Genomic DNA, 24,787 nt, shown 5'->3' on the forward strand with positions numbered 1-24,787 from the left:
GGGAATTCAGTTAATAGATTACAGTAAGCACTCAAAGGGAACGAAGATACCTGTAGATTGCCATAACTTCCCTTCGAAGTTGAAATACTGGCATCAACAGCTGATTATTTTATTAAAAGCGGTACCAAATCTGCTTCAAACTATTGCTTTTGTTCAACTTGCATGCAAGACATCAATAAACTGTTTAATTTTACTACACGTCCAGGGAAGGTAGCTTTTACATTGAGAGAGAAAGTTGTGTACTAGTCCTGTATTTTATCCATCTAGGCTTCAAAAGGATTTGGTAGAAGAATGTACCCAGCAGACACCAGTTTCCATAAATATGAATGGGCTACTAGTTAGTTGGTACCTTAGCTACTGTAGCATTCTGGAAACTGATAGAAGTATATTAATTATTTGGCCTTTTATTATACAATACACAGTTGCACAACAGTAATTAATCCTCCTGTCATTACACAGCTTATGTACACTGGAAACTTCTAATTTAGGAATTTGTCTACATGTTCCCTTAACAAACTTCTGTCACCACAGGAACAACAATACGTCTTAAAGAAGTGTACTTAAAACTTCCACGTTTTCAGCAGATACTACTGGCTGCCAATGACACGTGATGTATGACAATGTTTAAGATGTGAGTATCAGATGTAACAGTTTCCCTATGTTGAAAGACAATAAATTTACCACTAATTAGCATTTTTCATTTGCCTTGTTACTAGAATAGCTCTTCCCACAACTAAGCATATTACTATTCATTTATCCCCAAAAGCAAGGGAACATAAAAACACATGGAAAGACAATGGCGGCAGTAGACTATAATGGATACCTTATTAACATGAAACATAAATATGCTCCATTAAAGGTAATGTATGTGATTATCACACAACACAGATGCCTTGAATATGGTCAATTTAACAAAGAAGTCAGCACACACAAAGTTGGATTTTTTCTTTACATCAAAATTTCTACAAAATAGGAGAGAGTACAATGCAATACACAAGTCCATAAATGCAAGATACGGTACAATTCACATTAATTTACAAATGGTTATTTACACTGTTGTATATACATATCCAGTCAGACCCGGTTAATGTGAGTCAGTTTGACAATTCCTTTTTCAAATGCAGAAGAACGCTAGATGAAGGAGTTTAAAATTACATGACACTGGCTATTATTTAAAAAGCTCTGATGCTTAAATGTCTTATTAAATCAGACATGGATTAACCTGGTCTGATTGTAGAAATGTGTCAGAAGAAAAAAATTCACACAATTCTGCTTTACAAAAGCAACCAGGCCACTATGGTCTATTGACTGATGCTGCACATGCATGAATGCCATTGCTAACAACCTTCTTTATATTTACAATATAGGTTTAACTATACAGTAAAAGTTATTAATTTGGGCATTCAAGCTTTTAGCTTAACAGAAAGGCAACAGAGTATCTTCTTGGCAACGCAAAGCCAGGATGGATGTTTCTAGAGCTCTGAGACATTTTCCTTCTTTTTAAATAGCCTCAAAATACTAAGAATGAGGAAATGAATTTTAACAAAACGGGCGTTCCTTATTTTAAGGCTTCAATAGTTCACCCATGTTCAGGCCGTAGGGTATTTGCAGTGACAAACCCAAGTTTGCACCGTGCACCATCCCAAGTTCCCATTTGAACATGTTTGTAGGATGCCCTCTATAGGAGAGGAAATTCTGAGTAGTTATGGATAAAACTGTTGAAGTGTGAGACTCCAGGTGACTGGCATTTCATTTTGGAAAAAGTAACTACTTCCTAATAACATCTCTCACGAACAACCTGCTCTAAGAATTTGACGTTTGCTGCATATGCTAGTCTTAAATGGAAGCCATTGCACAGCCATGTTTTCTAAAAATGGATTTTAATGTGCAATATGAAAATGCAAGTCTCTACTATACTGCAAAGTCTCCTATTATAACTCTGTGATAAGTCTCGTGCTTCTTAAAAATGGCTCAAAGATTACTGTATTTATAATATCTTTGCCTCAAAGTGTTTTTGAGGTTTGTGAAAGGAGTTCAGTGGAATTTAGCAGCTCAACATGACTGAGGCTGAGATCCAGTCACAAAAAGCTTACGTTCTTTTCCCCTGCAGAGATTGTTACCTGCACTATATAAACAAACACCTCCTTTAAAAAATTACAGTACAATTCCAAACTGAAACAGTACCAGCATAGGAAGAGCTCCTAGGGCAGGGAGACAATGGAATCTGTAAAATGCACAGGAGACACCCTAGCTCTGCCCTCTCCCTCTTGCAGAAGGAATGATCTGCAGTGTCACCCTCTTTTGACCTGAATGGTTAGCCCAATTTTCAAGTTCTAGCAGGCAGTTTCCAATAGGAGGAGAGACTGATGATGTAATCAGGTATTTCTTTGATGCCATCCTGTTCATACATTCTTTGTAAAGTCCTGCTTCCCACAATAGGAATCGAACAACAGCTGATTCTTTGCTCACACAGTTAACAAGCCTCTTTCAGCCAGCACTTTACTCAAGAAGCTCTCATTCAGCTGTTTTCTCTGGGTCAAACTACCAGGGCTTCTTTGGACCTTGTGGTTCTCTCATCAGAGAGTATGGGACACCACTCTTGAATAGCCAAAGAGTTTGAAAAGAATTAGGGCTAATAAGAGCTAGACTGTACTTCAGAATAAACAGACACCGCTGTATATATTTTAAAACAGTTCTCCTTGGGATAGTTAGAAAGGGGGATCTGGTAAGTGTTCCAATTTACCAGGTTAAAAATAAAACTTTGAAAGCTCACTCTCAAATATGTATGTGTTACCAATGCCAGAAATTAAGTTGTCACTTTACTCTATCAGGAAAGGGGGTTTTGTTGTTTTTATTTTGAAATAATTTTTTTCAGAATCCAACACTGGTACTCACACTAAGTAGCACCTTACTTCAAGAGATGTCTTGCTGAAATTAAAGGGACAACTTATGGACCAAGATACTACTTAATGTGGGTAAGTGTGGCAGAATAATACTTTTAGCGAAGAGAGAACTTTTCAGGTACAAAGATTAAAAAGCTGTTCGCTGTCACTTTCATGAGCTCTAGCAACATCCTTGATAATGCTACAGAAGGAAATGCCATTTCAGTTGGTCAGTTTTATTTAGACTATGAAAAGAATCTGTCCAATTTAATAAACTAGTTTAGTAAGTACTAAATAAGACTTACCCACTTTCAAGTTTTTTTTATGAAAAGTTTATCCATTTATATTAAAATTTTAAGAATGTGATTGTAAGAAATCCATGGTTGGAACCACCAGGTGATGAATACAAACTAGTTTTAAGGAATAAAACTTGCTTTTGTAAAATAACAGAACACTATTTAAAGTGGTGTATAAGGTGAAAGTTTTTCATCCATGTCATTGCTTTAAGCATCCTGAAACAAGCTACGCTTTTGTAAAGCCCATCTGCATTTGACAATATGCTATAAAGCAATATTGAATAAATATTCTTGCCGAGTCTGCAACTGGCTCCCCATAAAATCTACTCCTACGGTGAGTGTGTTTGCACATACTGTATGTGCATACACGCAGACTTTGTACGTGTGGGCACTTCAGTGACCAAAGTGCAAAGTTTTTTCAGAGTAATAATCAGAATTGATTGACTGCTCAACAACACAGCAATTTCCAAGATTTAAAGCATCATCCCCAACTTCTCTCAACATACAGTCACAAAGTAAACATTTTCTTTTCAATTCACATTTTGTATTTCAAACCATTCTTGGTATAATAGCTTTTTAAAAAACATTGAGGATGATCAAAGCCCCATTGTTCAAACCTCACACATTTCAAGAACATCCTTTGAACATGAGACTTTGGGCTACTAATATTTTTGCCATCAGTACAGCAAGAAAACCAGAAAATGTAACAGAATCTACAACTACTGGACCTAAATATTTAAAGACAAGAATCCAAGCTGGAAAGATGAGGAAGGAAGGAAAAAGGTTTAAAATCTATGTATCCTTTAACTGAAGTGGTATTGTTTTGCTCCCAAGAGCAACGGGATTTCATGTTCACTGTTTTAAACCCAATAGTCTATCCTGTTGCAGTAATATATATAGTTCAGAACATAAGGAATTTATTGAGATTTTGGAATAGTGGTCTTTAAAATAAATGGAAAAATTTAACAAACAAGAAACTCTCCCATACAAGTTAAGGTTGGTACGTTTCCTGTCAGATACTATGCACGTTCCTAAATAATCAGGTGGCCATAAAGCCTTCAGATTTCTACTATGTAATAGTAGCAGAAGGAAAGTCAAAATGCTGATATTTAACCCTAATAAGTAGATAGGCCTTGCTATAAAATGTAAAGTACTGTTATGCAGAAAATTGCTTTTATCCTCATCTTCCTTCCCTCAATTACTTGGTACCAGTGATTGGCATTTCAAGAGTAAATGACCACTATTCATGGTTTTTTTGTTTTTGTTTTGTATACAGTTAAAGATTAAGATTCTCTACTGACCATATACAGTCTTTATATAAGTTAATGTCACTTTAATAAAATAAGTTGTGAAAAAACAAATCCTTTGGAACAGTTTCACTGCCTGAACTCAACCTTTACAGAAATTGATGAAAGCAGCAATGGAATCATGTTAAACTCATAATAAATAAATCACATACAACATATGTTAAATTACTTAGGTAAGGATTAAATTGCCATCTCTACAGCCTTATAGATTTAGCAAATTTCTAATCCATTCTATATCAACAGTAGGTATGCTCTTCTTATTAGATTTAACATTAAGACTTGTTTAGAGGCATCATTTGTAAAGCAAAACAACCAAGTGAACATTACAGAACTTAAACAAAATGTTTAGCTTTTTCAGTATCTGTTCTCAGAAAGGATTCTAAGGATCGCTTATCCACTTGAGGAGAACTGAAGTTCTTCATTACTCGGGAAGCTTTAATGCTGTGACCTCTGGCTTCATTTTGAAATACTGGTTAAAACGAACAATTGCGTACCTATTAAAAGGATAGAATTGAAACAAAGTTACAAAGAGATGAAAGTTCCTTAAGAGTCTGATCATGTTTATGGCAAGAGTCGTGAAATCTTATTGTAAAATTTCACAACAGCAACATGCTTTTGTGGAGTACCATGTGATGCTTTTGTTTAATTTATTGTGCCATCTACTGGTTACTATCCAGTGTCTTTTACCTTTGAGAATCTTATGACTGATTCACTAGTCCAGTGAGTTTCAATACCAAATTCAAGTGAACAAATTATGATCTCAACATACTATTTCATCAGCTTAGTCACAAGTTACTAGTCTGAGTCATATTAAGTATGAACTAAGCTAGCATCTTAACTGCTACAGCAAAATTTCCAAAAAGATGCACAATCTTGTCATGATAAACTTAATAGGTTCTTCTTCATATTGCAAGGGGCATTCATTTGACAATTTTAAACATTTTTCATAAGAACATGAAACCCCACAATAACATCAGCTAGTATCTCAAAAAGACACTAAAAAGAAAAATATTCAGAATTTATTAGACTAAATGTCCCTTGCTATTTGGAAGGAAGGATTTTTATTTTTTTTTAAATAAGAACAGATCTCCTGGTTCTTAAATCCGAGCTCCATTCCTAGCTCTGCCATAAACACTTACGTATGTATGACCAAGAGCAAGCCACTTAACTTCTGTGCCTCTACTTCTCCCATGTAAATGCCACCTACCAAACACATGCTCGTGTGGCTTAATCCATTAATAATTGTCAAGTGCTTGGATAACGCATGCATGGAAGACACTATATACTGGAGCACAAGAATTTTTTATTTTATTTTTTATATAAAATACAGGGTTGACTTTTTCCCCACAAAAAGCAAAATAAATAAAATAAAAAATCCAGACTTTTATGGATGAACTGACATTACCCGGACATCTTGATTGTCTTAATAGAATCTCACTATAAAAATAATTGTGTACGGTCATCTCTGGAGCATCCTGCTTGAACATATTATTAACAAAACAGGATCAATTCGCTCAGACCTAGTGTAGTTCTGAAAGTCAGGATTCCAATCGAGGAAAATAGATTTGTTATTTATAGACAGTACAGTCACTTACCCTAGAAAATCAAAGTCAATGGTGGAATATTTGGCTTGAATCAGAGCCCACAATCCCCAAAAGAAATGAGAGGCCTAAAGATAAAAATAATTGGTGAAAGATTATTAGCTTAATGTTCTGTAAAGCAAGTATATGTTAAAAGGAATGAGCAAAATGGCTTGTCTGAAGGACTATTCTATAATTTACAAAAAGAAAAAAAGAAAAAAAAATGTGATTTTATAATTAAAGATTTTGTTCTAAAATGTAAGTTTTCTGAAACCAGATACCAGCAAGTGTTATAAACCCTAATGCTGTCAATTAGATGTGTAGAAAAAACACCTTGACATGAGAATCACCTTCTAGAAAGGGTCTTGTTCAATAGCGTTAACAAATGACCTATGCTTCAGTTTGATAAAGAGAATTCCAGCAGTGTACAACCATTACAAATCTACATACTTGTTTGATTGTGTTTCAGATATTAGATATTATTTGGCACCAGAATGCTTCACTTTCCAGTGCTGCTAATGAGACTAACCATTTAAAACTCAGCATTTCCATAAGTTTCAAATCTATTCTGACCCCACTTCCTGTTAAAGTTTAGATAAGCAGTTTGTAAGCATATGTTCAATGTCAGACTGAAGCTATGGATTACATGAATTATACGGTTGCTAATGTGTTTTAATAAACTTTGAAACTTGCGTGTTGTGGCCATCAGCTTCACAATCCCCTTGTGAAAGATGCATATGATTTCTGGACCACCCATGTTGCAAGTGATACTTCATACCTCTATTTATGTTCTGTAAATAAAAGCTTACAATAATGACCTAAATTGTTTCCCGAAGCATCCACATAATCCAAGTATTGTACTTAAATTCCTTTACTAAGGCTGTACAGTGTGAGTGCACATCTGAAAATATCTCAAAGCACAGGCACGTTAACATCTCACTAATGCATTTATTTAAGTTTTGATCAATTTGTCTAATGGTAGCAGTTTGGAGTTTTACACTAATACTCATTCATTCTAGTTCCTGTTTTTTCTAACATGACCTCACACATTAATGAAGTTTAGTCAACATTAAAGGAACCCTTATTTTTTAAATTTTACAGTATTTGTACAACTTGTGTGGTCTACAGATCGGTCTTAAGCTGTTCAGTAAATAGAAACTCCCTCCCCCCCCCCCCCTCCAGCATTAATATGAACAAAGTTTAGAGCTCATGAAACAATGCTATATATTCTGAAAAACAGAGTTATATAGCTGCAAATCTAGCTTTACTAATTTAAGTAAATGGGACAGCTGAATATAATTACCACAGCTGGTACTAACAGCGCTAACAACAAATGAGCAGTATTTTCTAATAAAGACTCGTCTAGTGGATCATCCTCTTGGAAAGCCAACTAAAATTCCTCACTATAACTACCAGCCTTTGCCAGAAAATTGGAGAAGCCATGTATAGATTAGTCAGATATATATGGGCCAAAAAGTCAGAAAGAGTACTGGAATCATAAGGCCATACTAGCTGTCCAGAGTTGCACATCCACTGGCATACTAGGCATTATAGCTGCACTTGTAAAGACTTTATTTTAGCCTAAGTAAATGCAGGGTAAGAGGCACTGCTGCCATGACACCTCATGCTGTCATCTCCTATACAAAGCATGAACAAGCCTGGACAGTACTTAAACTGGACCAGGGATAATTTAGAGCTTTAAGAAGTGGTGTTGGGAAGTCAGTTCTAAGCAATATTCCAGCACTGTGATAGCAGATACAGCTTTTCAGAGGCAAATCAGTGGAAGGAGAGGAAGGATGGAAGAGCATCTAGGACCAGAGAGCCAAAATTTCAGCTTCTTGCTATACATCAAGACATGAGTGTCCTATGTACAGTCGTCAAAGTACGTTTGATGCAAAGAACTTCAGTGGTTCCTTTTATTTTTCAAACACAGAATTTTGGTCTTTGACAAATTTTATTTACTGTAAAGTCCTATATACACACACATTTATGCTACAAAAAAAAACAAAAATCAACATCAAACTCTTGAGGCAAAGCCACATTAACTTTCCTCAACTCAACATTGTCCTGCTAAACACAGGGTTGTGAGTTCAATCCTTGAGAGGGCCATTTAGGGAACTGGGATAAAAATCTCTCTGGGGATTGGTCCTGCTTTGAGCAGGGGGTTGGACTAGATGACCTCCTCAGATCCCTTCCAACCCTGATATTCTATGATCAACACAGGGTGACTGATTTCAAACTATCAAGTTAAACCTTAATGCTATTTAGAAAATTTCTATGGAAGGGACACACTTACTGCTCCAGATACATGTCACACAGTTCAATATTCTATTACTCAGATTCTTTGGTTCTCAAATTAAAAATAATCTAGGATAAGGCCTGGTAAGGCTCATTTCACTACATATGGGGTCAGTTCAAATCCTGATATCTATTCCTTACTACCAAAGCCAGGAGGACTGAGAATCTATCATGCCAGCCCACCTTTATTGGCCAATATGAAAGATCCCTCCATGACTTAGGCCTGGGCTACACTAGCGGGGCGGGGGGTTGAACTAAGATACGCAACTTCAGCTACGCTATCCGCGTAGCTGAAGTCGAAGTATCTTAGTTCGACTTACCTGGCCATCCTCATGGCGGCGAGTCCACCACCGCGGCTCCCCGTCGACTCCGCTTACTCCTCCTGCCGAGGTGGAGTACAGGCGTCGATTCGGGGATTGAGTTATCGCGTCTAGAGAAGACGCAATAAATCGATCCCCGATACATCGAACACTACCCGATCCAGCGGATAGTATAGACGTATCCTTAGGTTCTTCCTTGAGACTGAGAAATCTCTCAATCAAATTGACTTTACTTACGCTACTGCTTGAGGGAAACTATATCCTATGAAGAACAGTTGCTCCTCCACAGAAGAGGGTTAAACAGAGGAGTGAAAGAAAAATCTGCAGTGAACTTAAATGTGTTGCTTCTAGATGATGGATTCTAGCTGGCTTTACCTCATCAGAAAGGCCTTGACCTAGGGAATAAAGCCACTAAATGTATCCAGATAGTAAAGGCCTAGCAGTGAGTCCATTTACTTTCCAAAGATCTACATTGAGTTAGTCTAACACATAAACAAATAGAAATTGAACAATATTCATTGCATAATGGTTTCCATCAGTAATAGTAAGAAAAGCTGACACTTATATTGTATTAAAGATTTCCTGCAGGTATTGCATAATCTTAAGACTGCAAGTTCCTTGGGACAGGGAACTCCGTTTTATTTGGCTGGAAAGTGGTAAGCATACCTGGGGTGTTGTATATACATTAATAATCTTGAGAAACTTACCAATGCAAATTGATTGACTTGCACATATAGGACTTCTACCTCTTTCTCAGTAACATCTGTACCGAAACCTTTATATTCCTTGTATGCCTCAAGGTAGGATCTCAGCCACTGCTCTTGTAATTCTCTATCTGGATAAAGGCTGTAGTCTACCTCACTCACTCCTTCAAAAACAAAAAACAAACAAACAAAAAGAATTAACATTTATTTATATATATTTTTAAAAGTCAGATGTTTGACTTCACAATTATAAATGACCTATACTTTTCAGAAACTTTGCAAATGTGTACCATATGTAAACTAAATATGAACAGATTCGGATACTCTTATCAATGAATACCCCTCAAACCCAAAAGAAAAACAAAAGAGGACACTAACATTATGAAAGATTCTATGCTTAAATATTTGACCATTGCTAGCATACATGTGTATTTGTGGTCTGGTATAATCTGAACATCAGCAAGTTACAATTGTATGGGGAAAGTCCCATGAAAATAAAGCATCTGTATTATGAATTTTTTCCCCAAAAATCTTCCCACGAAAATTCAAAGAGCGCTATAAGTTCTAGTGAAAGAAGAAAATAGATTTGCATGCAATCTGAATCCTTGTTACAAAACATGAGACATTCAGGTATACTTATATTTCATCAAAAATTAAGCTAATGTTTCAGAAAGAAGTGAATTCCTTACACAAAAGGAACCTACTCAATCACAACTCTATTTCCTTTCCTTCCCTCTCTTTGGAACTGTGAAATTTCATTTGTCTCCATTGTCTAATCTTCTCATCATCCTTGATCCAAGTTCTCCTCTCTGCATATCATAAATCTGCCTCTATCAAACCCTACAATTTTGCCTTGTATACTACTGCCTCTGCCTCAACTCCATCTCCGCTGAAATTCTCACCCTCACCTTCCTCTGTCCCCTGGACTAAGTCCCCTTCTCAAGTCCAAGTTCTCTGGAATTCGTATTCTGCACATGGTAAAATATAATCTTCTGTATATAAGAATGACAACACAACTCTCTTCCATTTCAGGATCCAGTTCAAACCTTTTTAAAGCCCTCCTTGGATTTGCTCCTCTTAAATTCCTGACCTTTGTCAATCTCTGCTCACCCAGCATTAGCCCTATGCAATATTCTGGTGGTAGAAAGTGGTTCTCTGCATTTTCTACCATGTGTTAAAAATGTCTCCCTACAGCACTCCTTCACCTGAAATCTTGCCTATACCTCTTCAAGAACAACAGTGGGCAAGATTAACTCTAAAGTGTTTGGGGGACAATTTGTATAAAATGCTCAACAAAACAAATTGTACAAACAGGTTCCAAAGAGTAAGCTACATTGTCATCAAGGAATTAAGAATTTTGAAAGTGAATTACCATGACCGCTTTAGAAGTACACAACCTGGAAAACACTATGACAAATAGAAGATTACTTAAACTTCTTGTACTGTATTTACATTGCTGTACTGTAATCATTATGGTGGAATTCCCACTATAACCCCATTCCCAAAGTAAATAGCATACAGGTAAGGTATGTCAGGCACTCCTATTTAAACTCTCCAAGAGGAGAGTACTGTAGAGGGACATTCAATGAACTAGACTTGACTAGATAAGCCACTTTTTGAGCAAGTATAGTCTTTCCTATGTTCTTAAACCTTAACTTCTCCCTATCACACACAAATCTGCACATTAGCTTTGATTCTTGTTCTGCTCTTCTCAGTTTGTCAAAAATCAAGTCAAAGCGAAGTCTCAACTGCAAGTTGTGCAAGGAATCACAAGACTGTCATTTGGCGGTAGAGGTTATTATATATGAAGGCAACTGTGAATTTTCCACACCGTATCTGCACTGGGAGGGAAGGAGCATCAGTGCCCCTATGATATTGTTTTTAATACCACAGAGAAAGGATTATCTCATAGTTAAGGCAGAGCTCAGGAAGTTGGGAGTTCTAGGTCTATTTTTAGCTCTGCCAGACTTCTTGCATGACTTTGGCAAAGTCACAGCCTTCCCACATCTTAGGCTATATCTACACTACACAGCTTTTAGTAACGTGGCTTTATCACCACAGACATGCCACGCATTGTAGCTGTTGTGTGTCGACTCTCCTGCCGACAAAAAACTTCTACCCACAACGAGCGGTGTTTGCGCTGTTCACACTGGCATTTGCCGTGGCAAAACTTTTGTCTTTCGAGGGGGAGGGGGACTAACACCTCTGAAAGACAAAAGTTTTGTCGTTCAATTGCCAGTGTAGACATAGCCTAAGTTCCCACAACTGTGAAGTAGGGACATAACTAGCCCACCCCACAGAGATTTTAAGTTGAATTCATCAGTGACCGTAATACATTTTTGTGACACTTTCCTAGGGAGCCCAAGACTGTGAGTCACCTTGTTATCTGCTTGCCACCAGTGAAAACAAGATTTGCTTGTGCTCCCTGACCTCACTAGTCTGTTAGGAACCCAAAATATTTCCTCAGGCTATGCCAGCCCTTACTTTGCCTTGCTTGTTATCAGTAGGTGTAACCCAGCTCCCAAGGTCCACTGAAAGAGTCCCTCTGTAGTATCCAGCCCTTATCACAGGGGACACACAGAAATTACCAGCTAAGATGTCCCCAAAGGATCAGTGTATACACAGGTTGACTGGTACAACTCAGGATCAGATTCTTTATAAAAATCACAGAACTGAGATATAGGCATAGTGAAACAATCATAAGTATATTATCAAAAATTAAGAGATAAGGCTAATAAGTGGAAACAGAAATGGTTACATATAAAACAAAGTATAACACGCTTCTTACTAGACTAAACTTAACTTTAACAGGCCAACAATCTGTCTAAAAGCAATCTTATCTCACCCAAAAGCTATCTTGCAGTTTCCAACTAGGACAAGTTGGGATCCTGTTTTCACGAATGTAACTGCTCTGCCCGATTACTTCCTCAAGTACAGGATAACAGGGTGCTGTCCCTGTCCCGTTATACGCCAATAAACCTTTAAAGTGTGCAAGACAACGTTTCCCCCCCCCCCCCCCCCCGCTGTTCATCTATTTTTCTTAAATCTCACAAGTCTCCATGTGCATTTAGCTCAGACTGGTGATTGTGGATAAGACAATACTCAATTTACATTTCAAGAGACAGATGGATAAACATCTCAGGTCTGGCAAGAAACCAGTTTCTCACTTCTCCTGGGGAGTAACCTTGCTACAAACTATAAGGGCTAGTCTACACTGGCAGCGCTTTAATGTGCCTTGTGTAGTCGTGGCGCAGCGCTGGGAGAGAGCGCTCTAAAAAACACCACCTCAACAAGGGGCATGGCTCCCAGTGCTGGGACACTGTTTACACTGGCGCTTTTCAGCGCTGCAACTTGCTGCGCTCAGGGGGGTGTTTTTTCACCCCCCTGAGACAGAAAGTTGCAGTGCTGTTAATTGCCAGTGTAGACAAGCCCTAAGAACATATTTTCAGTATATAGACATATCAGTATGTTACACACAATGTACACTATGTTACACCAACCATATGTGACCAGCAAGATTCGGACTTTCATTTGAGATCTTATGTGACAATTTTTAGGGATAAATGCTATAAAAACAAATGTATTATGTGTAGTGAGTTTGATAGGCCTATGGGAGTTGCTATTACAGAACAGTGACGCCTTTGCCAGTTGGCACAGAGGGGTTCATTATGGTCACAGTTTTGAGATCCTCAGATGAAAGGCACTATATAAAAGAACAAAAGACTCATTGTTTTATTACCAATTAACTTTTAAATGGGCAATTCATTTTTTACCTGCAAACTCATTGAAATGATTTCCAATATCATAAGCCAGGTAGTTGTATCCAGAGTACTCATAGTCAATGAACTGTACATCACCTATATGAGACACAAACATGAAAACGTAAGAATCCATAACAAACAAACCAATGCCCTAATTCAGTGCGGTCCCTAAACATCTGCCAACATTTCAGTCTCACTGTTTGTGCCCATTTGCATGCACTCTTGAGACACTCCAGGGTAAGGCTGTGAATTTTATGGTATGAGCTTCACTTGACAGAAGATATACAGTCTGATCAACAGCTTGCTTCAGTATTTTACTATGTAATTTAGAATCAAAATAGCTATTTCAGGTTTCCATTTCTACCACAAGAGGGCGTCAGTTACCTTAGAAACTCAGATTCCGTTCTAATGAGAAATACTATATAAAAACTCTTTTAGTTCTAACAGTAGGTAGAAATACAGATTACTTATCTATCTTTTTAACTAGCAGAGTTATAGGTACAGTATAAGTAATCCAATCTACTTTCTTGACAAGCAAGTAGTGCAGCCTGACTACAGAATACATGTAGCGCGCACAGTCATTTTTTGCAAGACAGCGTTTCCCCAATTATTCAACAATCTTCTGATTTTGATGATGGCGTTAATGAATTTAGTGTTATTTCAAGCAATGGCATGCCATGTTTGAATACCCATCTCAAAAACAAAGTGCCTGCAGGTATCAAGTAACAGAAGCCTTACAGCATAAAGTAAGCGTGGACAAAAGGAATAGCGCTACCCCAAACGCTCCCTTGTTGCTTAATGGCTTTTTACAACAAGTTTATCTGGCCAACTGGGAGGGCAGTTGTGGGAAGTGCATCACGTCCAGATTGGATGGCCTTTGAGTCGCCTCTGGTAAATCCATTCCATAGCAATAGTCAAATGGACACCTGGAAATCAGGTTGTAATATAAGCTAGACAGGATTGCTACTGCTCTTGCAGTCTCAGAAAAAAATATACTATCAACTACTATAACCGTCTGAGTGCAGGGGGTATATATTTCTGACTATTCAATAGTACCCACCTCAAACGTGTTCAGATTTAAATTTTGTATTCCTCCATATTGAGCTTTAATAACTACTAATGGTCATTCAATTAAACTCTATTCCTGAAATATGTTGTAATTATTAAACTCCTTCCAAGCTGCATGATTATTCCTCTATAGGTATCAAGTTTACCCTTGCTAAAAGGTTGTACTACAAATTTCAGAGACTCTGAAGTAATGATTTTAATACATATTAAGCCATAATAATGAAGCAAATAATTTTGCAATTACTAATGTTGACTATTCTCTCTCGAAGCCAAAACTGAAAGTTTAATCCTTGAGCAAATTTAACACTAAGCTTAAATTAGAAAAATATTTTAAGTTTGATCTGAATTATAACCTTTTAGGAGATATGGGGAAATGTTTTAACCCAACTACATTGCAGCTGTTATTTCCTTAAAAGACTGGAGGAGTTAAAAACTGGACATTAAGGACAAGTTAAAATGTGTTATAAGTGTCCATGAGCATGCATCTCCTGAGTTACCTTCTGCACAGATAGAGTGCTTTGGTAATTTTTTTTCAGAAACAGCATGCAGCAGCAAGTACTTAAGATTTCAATCAGTGCCATTACACATGTTGCCACCCATTCCACATATTTATTTATTCAAATGTGTCGATAAGCACCCATCCTTTAATCTAGGTACCTAACTCATACAATTAACAGATAATAAATAAGAAGATTACTTAAATATTTACCAACCCCGCAACCCTCACCTCATGCTTGGGGGGGGGGGGGAGGGGAGGAGAGAAGAAGTGGGCTTTGCAACCTGCCTGGAAGGTTAACAAACATGTTCTCGGTCAGACCAACCCAGGGAAGTGACTAAAGCAGAGCACCCTTCACAGAGAACATCCAGCCAGCAGTACATGATAAGAGGTTCCCATGATTTAAAAGCTGTTAAAAGTATTGAAAGCACTGGAAATTGATTTTACAAGGGCTGCAGTCCAAGATCTCATAGCAAAGTCACAGCTTAATTAGAGTTATCTGCGTGGCAAGTCCATGAAACAGATTACATGTTTCTTGCTGGTTCCTTAATAGTGCTGTAGATTTAAGCACATATAACCTCTAAAGCTCATCTGTTAAATATAAACCAATAAAAATGCACAGCCCAACCCTGGTTAATGTTTGTTTTGTCATACGATTGAACTAGCCAGTACAAAATCCAATCATTTAAAAAGTCTCTTGTATTCAGGATTTTGCATATAAAGCAGATAAAAATAGCAGGTAAAAAGTCTGCTTGCAAAGTATCAACTTAAGACATACTTTTAAAAAAAAAATTTAATCCAAATTTTATCTCAGACTGCAGTGCCATTATTCTGATTATAGCTAGCCTTTATTTAAAAATGTTATTTCCAGTTATAGTTAATAGTTTATAAAGTAAGAATATGAAGCTAACAAGATACAGATGAGGCTGTTACCAGGCTCTGTGCTCTCCTTTGGGGGAGGTGCACGTGAACAATTGATGCGATAAACCTCCAGTCAGTGCGTTTAAGTAGCACGGTGCACGCCGCCACATGGCAGCAACAATGGCATACCTAATCTGTAGCAGATGAAGAAAATTTGGCACACTCACATTTGAAAAGACACAAAACTTTAAAAAGAAAAGTTCTGCATTTTACTGCTCTCCTTTTTCAGACCCATTCTACAGTGGAACTCAACCTTAAATTTAATTTTTGCAACAAGTATTAAGGTTAAAGATACACAGTTCCCTTCAATTTTCTGTGTCAAGAAAGTATGAACAGACAGGATCACTTCATTAATTTTTATTATAACATTTTGCTATAAAATAAGGCAGGTGATAAAGAGAAAGTGAACTGACTTGTATGATGTTATCACTGCATTCTTTAGATTAATTTATGTTTAAAATTATAGGAATACACTCTAAGAATTAGTAAAGATGAATTCATCCAGAAGAGCAACTAGTTCCCAGTATGATGAACTCTGAGCTACTAGCAATTTATTAGTCTTTTAGATTGGGGTTTTTAAAATGTCTAAGTCTACTCCCATTGACTTCAATAGGAACAGCTAGGCCAATGCTGACTACTACTAAAAACTTCTCCCAAAACAGAAATCTAATACATGAAGTACACTTGTGGAATGTGCAACCTATAAAAGTGTTATATCATAATTGTGTACTATTGTCCACTGTAAAGTTTATCCAGACAGAAGATATTTCAAATTGAAGCACCCAACATTCTATATCTGAAAGGCAGTTATATGTATTTTATCAAAGCTTTAATGCTGAAAGCTACATACTATTTCACAGTTCATATAAAAATGAATGCGTGATCTGCAATGTTCATGTCATTTTATGTTTGATGCATTTAAAATTGTGTTTATTAACTGAAATCAGAGGTTGGGTAATCCACAGGGGATTTGCTGACAGTCTTCAAGGAGCTGACAGTCAAGAAATGATGACTCTCCTGTTTCTAGCTGCTCTTTATTGCACTATAGATAGTTCAACAAACTTTACTACTCCCCTGACATAAGCCACTGCTGTATGAATATTATGTAATCATGAACAGAAAAAGAGATAACTTGTTATAGTAAATGTGAATGGAAGTGCCCTGCAAGATGATCTCTTTATTAAGAGTGAGCGATACTATGAAAAGTAGTGAGAAAGCCTGAACTAAACAAAGCTTAATGTAGCAGGGTGTATCACCTTGCTGTGATGAGAACGTCACTACAAAACCCCTACCACAGAACAAATACCATCTCCGAGACACACACTAAAATACGTTCACCCAAAGTTTAAAAAAAAAAAAGCAGAACACTTAACTTCGGCACCTAGTTACAGTGACCTGATTTCCAGAAGTGCTGAGTAACAACCGTCAATGGAATCTGTTAAGTGGTCAGCACTTTTCAAAAGTCAGGCTGCTTATGTAGGTGCCTAATGTTAAGCTATTTTTAAAAATATTTGCCAAGATTAAGAAAAGTGAGGAGTAACTGAAGATGTTCTAGAAGTGTTGGAAAGAAATCTGATGCTGACAAGCATTAGTAATAAGGTATCTGAGAATACTCGGAGAGTCTAGAAAAGATTTTGGAAACTCCTGCTCAAGTTTAAAAAAAAAAAAAGTCAAGAGCATCACGACAAAAGGGTTATAAATAAATGCCTTCCAACTGTCAGTTACTTAAATTTAAAACCACAGTTCACACATTAAGATATATTCAAGGGCAAGAAATGAAGTGAAACTGTGAGCTATTTCTTTCAGAGAACAAGTCTTCTAGGCAATTATAAATCTGTTATGTAAGGTAACGCTATTGAAATTTTTCATATCCGGAGTGATTAAACAAAGCAGCAAGAGGCAGATTTATCTGAGCCACAGCATGAGCAAATTCAACTCATCAAATGAGTGATGCACTCCATTTAACCATGCTAGAGTTCAACATTTTATTTCAGTCTCTCTTTGGAAAGAGGGTTAGATGTTCAGGTTTAAGAATTCTTAAAGCCATCGGTGACAAAGTATGTTGTTTCTGTATGTATATACGTCAATCTATTTTTAATATCTAGCAAGTTTTAAAACCCTGTGTAGACTGGAAATGAAGTATAGTCTTTGAAAGGGTAGAGTTAAAAGGTTGGGATAAACAATGGTGGGACTATCTACTCTGAGCGAGCTAGTGTAAACTGACCACCTGTAGCTTTTTAAATAGTATGCTGATTACACTTGGCCTAAGCATGACTAGACAACATGCTAATGAAAGTGCTACAAACACCAATGGTGAATTATGGATTCTGTTTGTGCAGGTTTAGACCCAGCCTCTTTAGAGAGCAGATCAAGGTGAGATTGAAAGAACTGATATGAATACTGCTGCATAATCAGAACTTTTATCTACCTTCCTATATTTAGGCCAGTAACAACTCCAGAAAGCGAACTGCATCTTTAAGATTGTTCTTTGTGCTCTTATTAAAGCAGCTTCAAAGAAGAATTCATTGCATGCTGATACTTAATTTTTAGAGTTTTTTTTTTTTTTTTTTAAAAGGATCTTTATTTGGCTGAACATACTTGATATGATTCATGTTTATTTGCAGTTAAAGTTAAAGCTGAGTTTCCACTTCAAAAATAAAGATGAAGTTCCTCCTTCTAAGACTGGATTAGGTAACACGGGTTTATAAATTTTTGCACCGTAAAAGTGTACAGTACAAAATATACAGCTTTCACAATATACAAATACTCATTTTGCAGATGGCATTGAGGTTTGGTTACTATAAGAATAGTACCTGTTGTATCTCGGTATTGCAGAGTTCTTACAACAACGTACATGATGTGCTGCAATATTCAAGCATGTAAGCTTTAATGGACACAGTCTAGCTATTGCATATACTTTCAAATCTTTTCCCATTCAGTTATTTACAACCAGCTCGAAGCCTAAGTGCTTTACATTCAGATTCCTCCCTCCTCCCCACCTTGTCCCCAAACACTAAACACTCACACACTGGTTATTGTAGGTTTGCTCAAAAGTGATGCACTGCTGGCATTGTTTTTTTCCTCCACTCTGTTTATAAAAAAGAGAAGCATATAGTATTTGTTTTCAAAGTGGGAATGTTAAGCTTATCAACCGTGATAGTGAACATTTAACTGAATTATAGTTTTTGTTTAAGCATTTTACACTAAAGCATGGTTCTATTATGAAAAGTGACTAAAAATAGCATCTTTTCTCAGTAGGTCTGATCTGTGTATTCAGAATCAGACCTGTTGACTTTAGTGATAAAAATAATTTTTACCCCCTTTTTAATTCCTATTAGCACTGCAGAGTCAACAACTGAAGTTTTTTCCCCTTTCAAAAACCTCAACAAAATTGCTTACTAACTCCTACTCAATAGTTAGAACTAACTCAACAGTTAATTAAAATTAATAGAATTACACAAGTATGCAAGGGCATATACTGGAAGGTGATGGTGCTGCAAAGGTGTAGTTGATGGCTACATTGGCCTGCAGAACATATAGCACTAGTATTTATGTGCAAGAAAGAAAGACCTAACTCAGAAGAGAGGTTGCATATATATGGATTGCAGCTAAAAGATCTTTTACTTGTACACGTCGAAGGAGCACAGTTGATGTAGAAATGATATACAAAGCCACTTTTCAAAAATCAGAAACAACTTCAATATTTATTTTGTATCAATTTTTATGTAAGCTGTAAGGCACATAAACTAAGACGTGACGCCTCAATTATTGCTGAATGTCTGATAGAGAACACCTTAAATGCTGTTCACATTCATTTTAATGATTTCAAACAAATATGTTGGCTTTAGTGGTAAGCTAATTGTCAATGACATGATAAGTTACAAGATTAATATTAAATTACTCAGACAAATCTGAAATTAAATACTTCTCTTTAAAGAGAAAGTCTTCACTATCTCAATTGTAAGCTTCCCTGCAACTACCAACATGCTTCTACAAAATTAACTTGTTACTTTCAGTTCAGCTCACGGACTTCTGGGGATTTGGGAGGAGGTGTGGGAAATTGAGGTACTAGTCTCGTTAAAGCATTTTTCTGCACCATAATATCCCTGTTTTCAATGTCCCAAATTTACTGTTGGTTCACCATGTTTGCCTGTTGAATGCATCATTTAGTAACCGAACCTCAAACCACTAAACAACCAAACCTTAAAAGGAATAACCTTAAAAGGAATTAAGGTTTTCTATGAGAACTTTTGATAGTTCCTAGTTTTTTGGTTTTGTTTTGTTTTTTAAATACAAGGATTTCTTTCAAGAGTTCAAGTATTTACAAGATCTGAAAATAATGAACAAAAATTTGATTTGCCATTTCCAAGATAAGCCAACTCCCTACCTCTGAGTTAAAAAATAATATTTACAAAAATATCTTCAACATTAAGATGCCTATGTACCTCATATGCAGGATATAAACTGAGCCATTGAAAGTAGCATAAGTATCATTATGATACTTCACCCTGGGGAACTCCTCCTTGGCACCAATGTATCTGACAAATCAGAACAATACATTGATAATACAAAGAAACCTGGAGACATTAGCTCCTAAGGTTGTTGTTGAATGCATGACAACCTTTTATAAATGTATATGAGACTTCTATTAAATTACAAAGACAAAAAGACAATTTGATAGTTTGAAATCCATTTTTACAGACTAAATTATTACAGTGAAAATAAGAATATAAAGATTTTTCTCTACATGCTAAAAACATTTTAGAATTAAAATTATGCTTATAGCTGCTAAGACAGTTCATATATTTATACAAATACTGCTACCATTACATTGAACTTCGATTTCAAGCAGCAAATTTACTTCACTTACTACCATTAGTAAAAAGTCATAAGTGATTTAATGAATTTGAATTATAATTCTATACCCACCCTAAGACAATTGCCACAGAATACAAATACAACACAAGTATGGAATGAAGCACTACTTACTGCTGTGTTCAATACCTACCTTGTTTCTCGTTGTAGATAATATTCTTACACAACAGGTCATTGTGGCAAAGCACCACTGGGGATCCTAGATTTGACAGTCTCTCCTTCATCCAGGCCATCTCCTCCTGAAGGATTTGAGGACTTGGAACATCACTTAAGAACCTTTTGGGGTTCAAAAAAATTGAAAAGTTTCTCTTCTGAGCATAGTGTTAATAATAAAGGAATTATACAGAAATGTATACATTAGTGCACTTGGTCAGTTATTTTCTGTATTCCAGTTATTTCAACACATAATTGAGTAAGCCATCTTAGTCCAGATTTCACTGCTCACTCTTGTAGTGAAGTCACAGAAACATAAGATGGGAAGAAGGCAAGAATTCCTATTACTTTTACAAAGGTGACTTCTTTAAGAACAACTTGGCTCTCAGACATGACAATATCATAGTCCTAGTTGTGGGAGGAGAACAAGACTAGTAATGCATACTCTTTTCAAGTGGAAAGGAAAGAGCAGGAAGAATGTGGCCAAAAAAATAGAAAGGATCGTCAAACCCATCACTTTATTCTGCTTCTTAGAAGCATTTACATTGATATGGGGTCAGGGGGATGGGGTGTCTAAAAAACACTCTGGTTATGTTTTCCCCCTCAGCTGGTTAATAAGGTATGTGATGAAAACTGAGACAAATGAGTTATTAAAAAAGTAATCAAATATTTAATAAAATAACACTTACCGTTTATTTACTTCCTCATCTGTAAATTCTGTAGGTATGAGTGAGAAATATTTTCCCATCTTCAGCCACATGTTAGATTTGGGGATCCATCCATTGTGTGCATGAATAGCATGGATTTTAGCAAGCTGCCTGGCTATGAGTCTGTAAGATATAAAGGTTATTGTATTGCTACATTCTTACTTTTCAACTGGTGACAAGCAGATTGCCAAAAAGCATTTGGTAGTTAATTACTGCTTTCTTGACATTTAAATCTCTTTTTTTATATTTGTCTTATTGGTGACTTTTTACTTTAAATTTAAAATTTCATCAGGGAATACATAGGTCACACAATTTCCTTCAAAAAGTTTGTTTCCCCAAAACATATACACCTCTACCTCTGTCCTTGGGAGCCAAAAAATCTTACCGTGTTATAGGTGAAACTGCGTTATATCGAACTTGCTTTGATCCACTGGAGTGCGCAGCCCCCCTCCCCCCCCCCCCCCCGGAGCACTGCTTTACCGCATTATATCCGAATTCATGTTATACCGGGCCGTGTTATATCGGGGTAGAGGTGTATGCTTTATAACGGAGAGGAGCAAGGAAGTGTGGGAGGCAGGGGGGATGGCTAGAAAGAGCTAAGCACTGGCAGACAAAGCTCAACAGCACTTCCTTACTCCTAAAATGGTGCCCTGTGGCCTGCTGGAGGAGGAGGGAGCAGACTACCTACAAGACCCAAGTCCGATCCTTCCAGACTGGATGGGAAACAATGAGCTATCATGGCCACATGGAGGGAGAACACTAGGTTGTTGCAGAAGAGCATTTGGATACTAAAATGTGTACACAGTCAGCCATCTCCATAAGTTCTTCTGTGTATGGTTATCAACAGCATGCTCCACATTGACAACTTTCCTATGCATAGATAGGGCCCTACCAAATTCACGGTCATTTTGGTCAATTTCACGGTCAAAAGATTTTAAAAATCGTAAATTTAATGATTTCAGCTATTTAAATCTGAAATTTCACGGTGTTGTAATTGTAGGGGTCCTGACCCAAAAAGGAGTTGTGGGGGGTCGCATGGTTATTGTAGGGGGAGGATGCGGTATTGCTTCCCTTACTTCTGTGTTGCTACTGGTGGCGGCTCTGCCTTCAGAGCTGAGCAGCTGGAAAGTGGCAGCTGCTGGCCAGGACAGGGCCACCCGGAGGATTCAGGGTGCCTGGGGCAAAGCAGGGGAGCGGATATAAAAAAAGGCGCCACCCGCTGCGGAGCTTGTACTCACCAGGCGGTGCGCTGAGTCTGCAGCGGGTCCTTCACTCGCTCCGCGTCTTCGGCAGCACTGAAGGGCCCCCCGCCGCCGAAGTACCGCCGAAGACCCGGAGCGACTGAAGGGCCCTCCGCCGCCGAAGACCCGGACCGCCGCCGGGTGAGTAAAAATTAAAAAGGCGGTTCTAGCCAGGGAAGGGATTCTTGGCCAGGGATCGTGGGGCCCCTGCGGGGCCCAGGGCAAATTGCCCCACTTGCCCCCCCATTTGGGCGGCCCAGGGCCAGGAGTCCAGCTCTGAAGGCAGAGCTGCCATCAGCAGCGCAATGCAGAAGTAAGGGTGGCATGGTATGGTATTGCCACCCTTACTTCTGCACTGCTGCTGGCAGGGCGCTATCTTCAGAGCTGGGTGCCTGGGCCAACAGCCACCGCTCTCCGGGCACCCAGCTCTGAAGGCAGTGCAGAAGTAAGGGTGGCAATTCCGTGACCTCCCTAAAATAACCTTGTGGCCCCCCTGCAACTCCCTTTTGGGTCAGGACCCCCAATTTGAGAAATGCTGGTCTCCCCCGTGAACCTGTATAGTATAGGGTAAAGGCACACAAAAGACCGGATTTCATGGTGGGAGACCAGATTTCACAGTCCGTGACGCGTTTTTCATGGCCATGAATTTGGTAGGGCCCTAGACATTAGTTTCCCAAAATGCACTGTGGAGTTTTAATATTTTTCAAGATGTTTACCTGAATATATCTGGGTTGCAGACATGCTCCGGATCCAGTGCTTCTCCCTGCATGAACTCGTAGCATAGACCATTACTGAAAGTACAGTAGAGTTGTGGCGCACAGCCATGGGCCTGCAACACCCGGAAACTTTTCACTTCCTCATCTCGATCTACTAACAGCTCGGTCTTGTTTCCATAGATTCTAACTAAAACCACATCATCCATTGCGTCACCCACATAGCAACCAATAAGCTTGTTGGTGATTCCATCTGTGAACAACTGCAATGTAAAAATAATACGTAAGCTACTCAATGATTCTATATTTTCCCATTTGTACGTACATCAGAAAAATGGGAAAGATGGGTGGAAGTTTTTCCACTTAATGGATCACCCTTAATCCTGTGGATTTTTTTAGTTAATTATTTGACTCAGGTTGAACAGAAACAACTGTTATAACCAAGATATTTGCTAGTCTGTACATTTTAAACAATCTTTAAAAAACACAGACGTGGAAAACTAAGTACTGTGGAAAGATGCATATTTCTTTTTAAAAGGGCATTTCAAGGTATTTTCTGAGTAACAAGCCATAAGGAGAGAGACAGGAGAAAGACACTAGAATTAAGAAATGCTACATACATCAAAGTAGGTCTGTAATAGGAGTTTTCAGATAAGCAACTGCTTTGAGATCTATTCAGCAACACAACCCCCCGCCCCACCTGTCCCGCCCCCCAACAAAACAGGATTTCAGGACATTGTATTGAATTTTTCAAACAAATAAATAGAGCTAGGCAGAGAACAGTAATTCCATTTTGAGGAGGATTTTAAGATTTCAAAATTTGGTTTTGTTTTATGTCAGGACAAAAAAACCCTGTTACTTACATCTAGAAGGACCGCAGTTACTGTAAGGTGTTGTCCATATACATTCCACTTTTGGTGTGCACGTACCCCAGTTCAGATTGTTTTGGTCAGCAATGTCTCTGCTGGGGCCTTGCCTGCGCCTTAAGTGTCCTTAAGCCTCCCACCTGAAGGATGGCCCTAACCAGTGCAGAATGCTTGCGTTTTAGGACTCTATTAGCAGGGAAGGAGGGCAGGTCACAAAATACATACGGACCACCATTGGTTCAAGTGCTTGTCCACATTATATTCCGCTGCTGTTAACTCAAGCAGCAACCTAGATCATAAGTAGTGGGTGATAGGAGTCTACCTGAACCATGACTGTGAGACAGCCATGAAAGAGTGAGCATCAGATCTCGATGCTGCTATTATGGAGTGATGTTGGGTGAACATACGTACTGAATCGCAAGTACCTGTCCTACATCTCCAGTATTGGAACACCCCTCAAAGAGCTTCAGAAGCTGCTTGAGCTCTTGTGGAATGAGCTGTAACACTCAATGGAGGGTCTTTGTTGGCTAAATCATAGCCGTATTTAATGCAGGTAGAAATCTAATAAAGTCTTTGTGCCTGACCTTTCATCCTATCTG

General features: G+C 37.9%; 1 protein-coding gene across 1 annotated transcript in view; it reads right to left on the minus strand.

The window, feature by feature from the left end:
- Positions 1-930: 930 nt before the first annotated feature.
- ETNK1 (ethanolamine kinase 1) overlaps positions 931-24,787 on the minus strand; it is a 28,486-nt gene continuing 4,629 nt past the window's right edge. Inside the window, exons 2-8 of the mRNA XM_024203243.3 lie at positions 23,326-23,585; positions 21,351-21,491; positions 20,642-20,784; positions 13,161-13,244; positions 9,391-9,551; positions 6,081-6,154; positions 931-4,979 (exon numbers count right to left, since the gene is read on the minus strand). Coding sequence (XP_024059011.2) covers positions 4,907-4,979; positions 6,081-6,154; positions 9,391-9,551; positions 13,161-13,244; positions 20,642-20,784; positions 21,351-21,491; positions 23,326-23,585 — 936 coding nt within the window. The 3' untranslated portion in view covers positions 931-4,906. The remainder of the gene's footprint in view (positions 4,980-6,080; positions 6,155-9,390; positions 9,552-13,160; positions 13,245-20,641; positions 20,785-21,350; positions 21,492-23,325; positions 23,586-24,787) is intronic.

This window comes from Terrapene carolina, unplaced genomic scaffold (assembly GCF_002925995.2).
Source record: "Terrapene carolina triunguis isolate 2854851 unplaced genomic scaffold, T_m_triunguis-2.0 Scaffold112, whole genome shotgun sequence".
Taxonomy (NCBI): domain Eukaryota; kingdom Metazoa; phylum Chordata; order Testudines; family Emydidae; genus Terrapene; species Terrapene triunguis.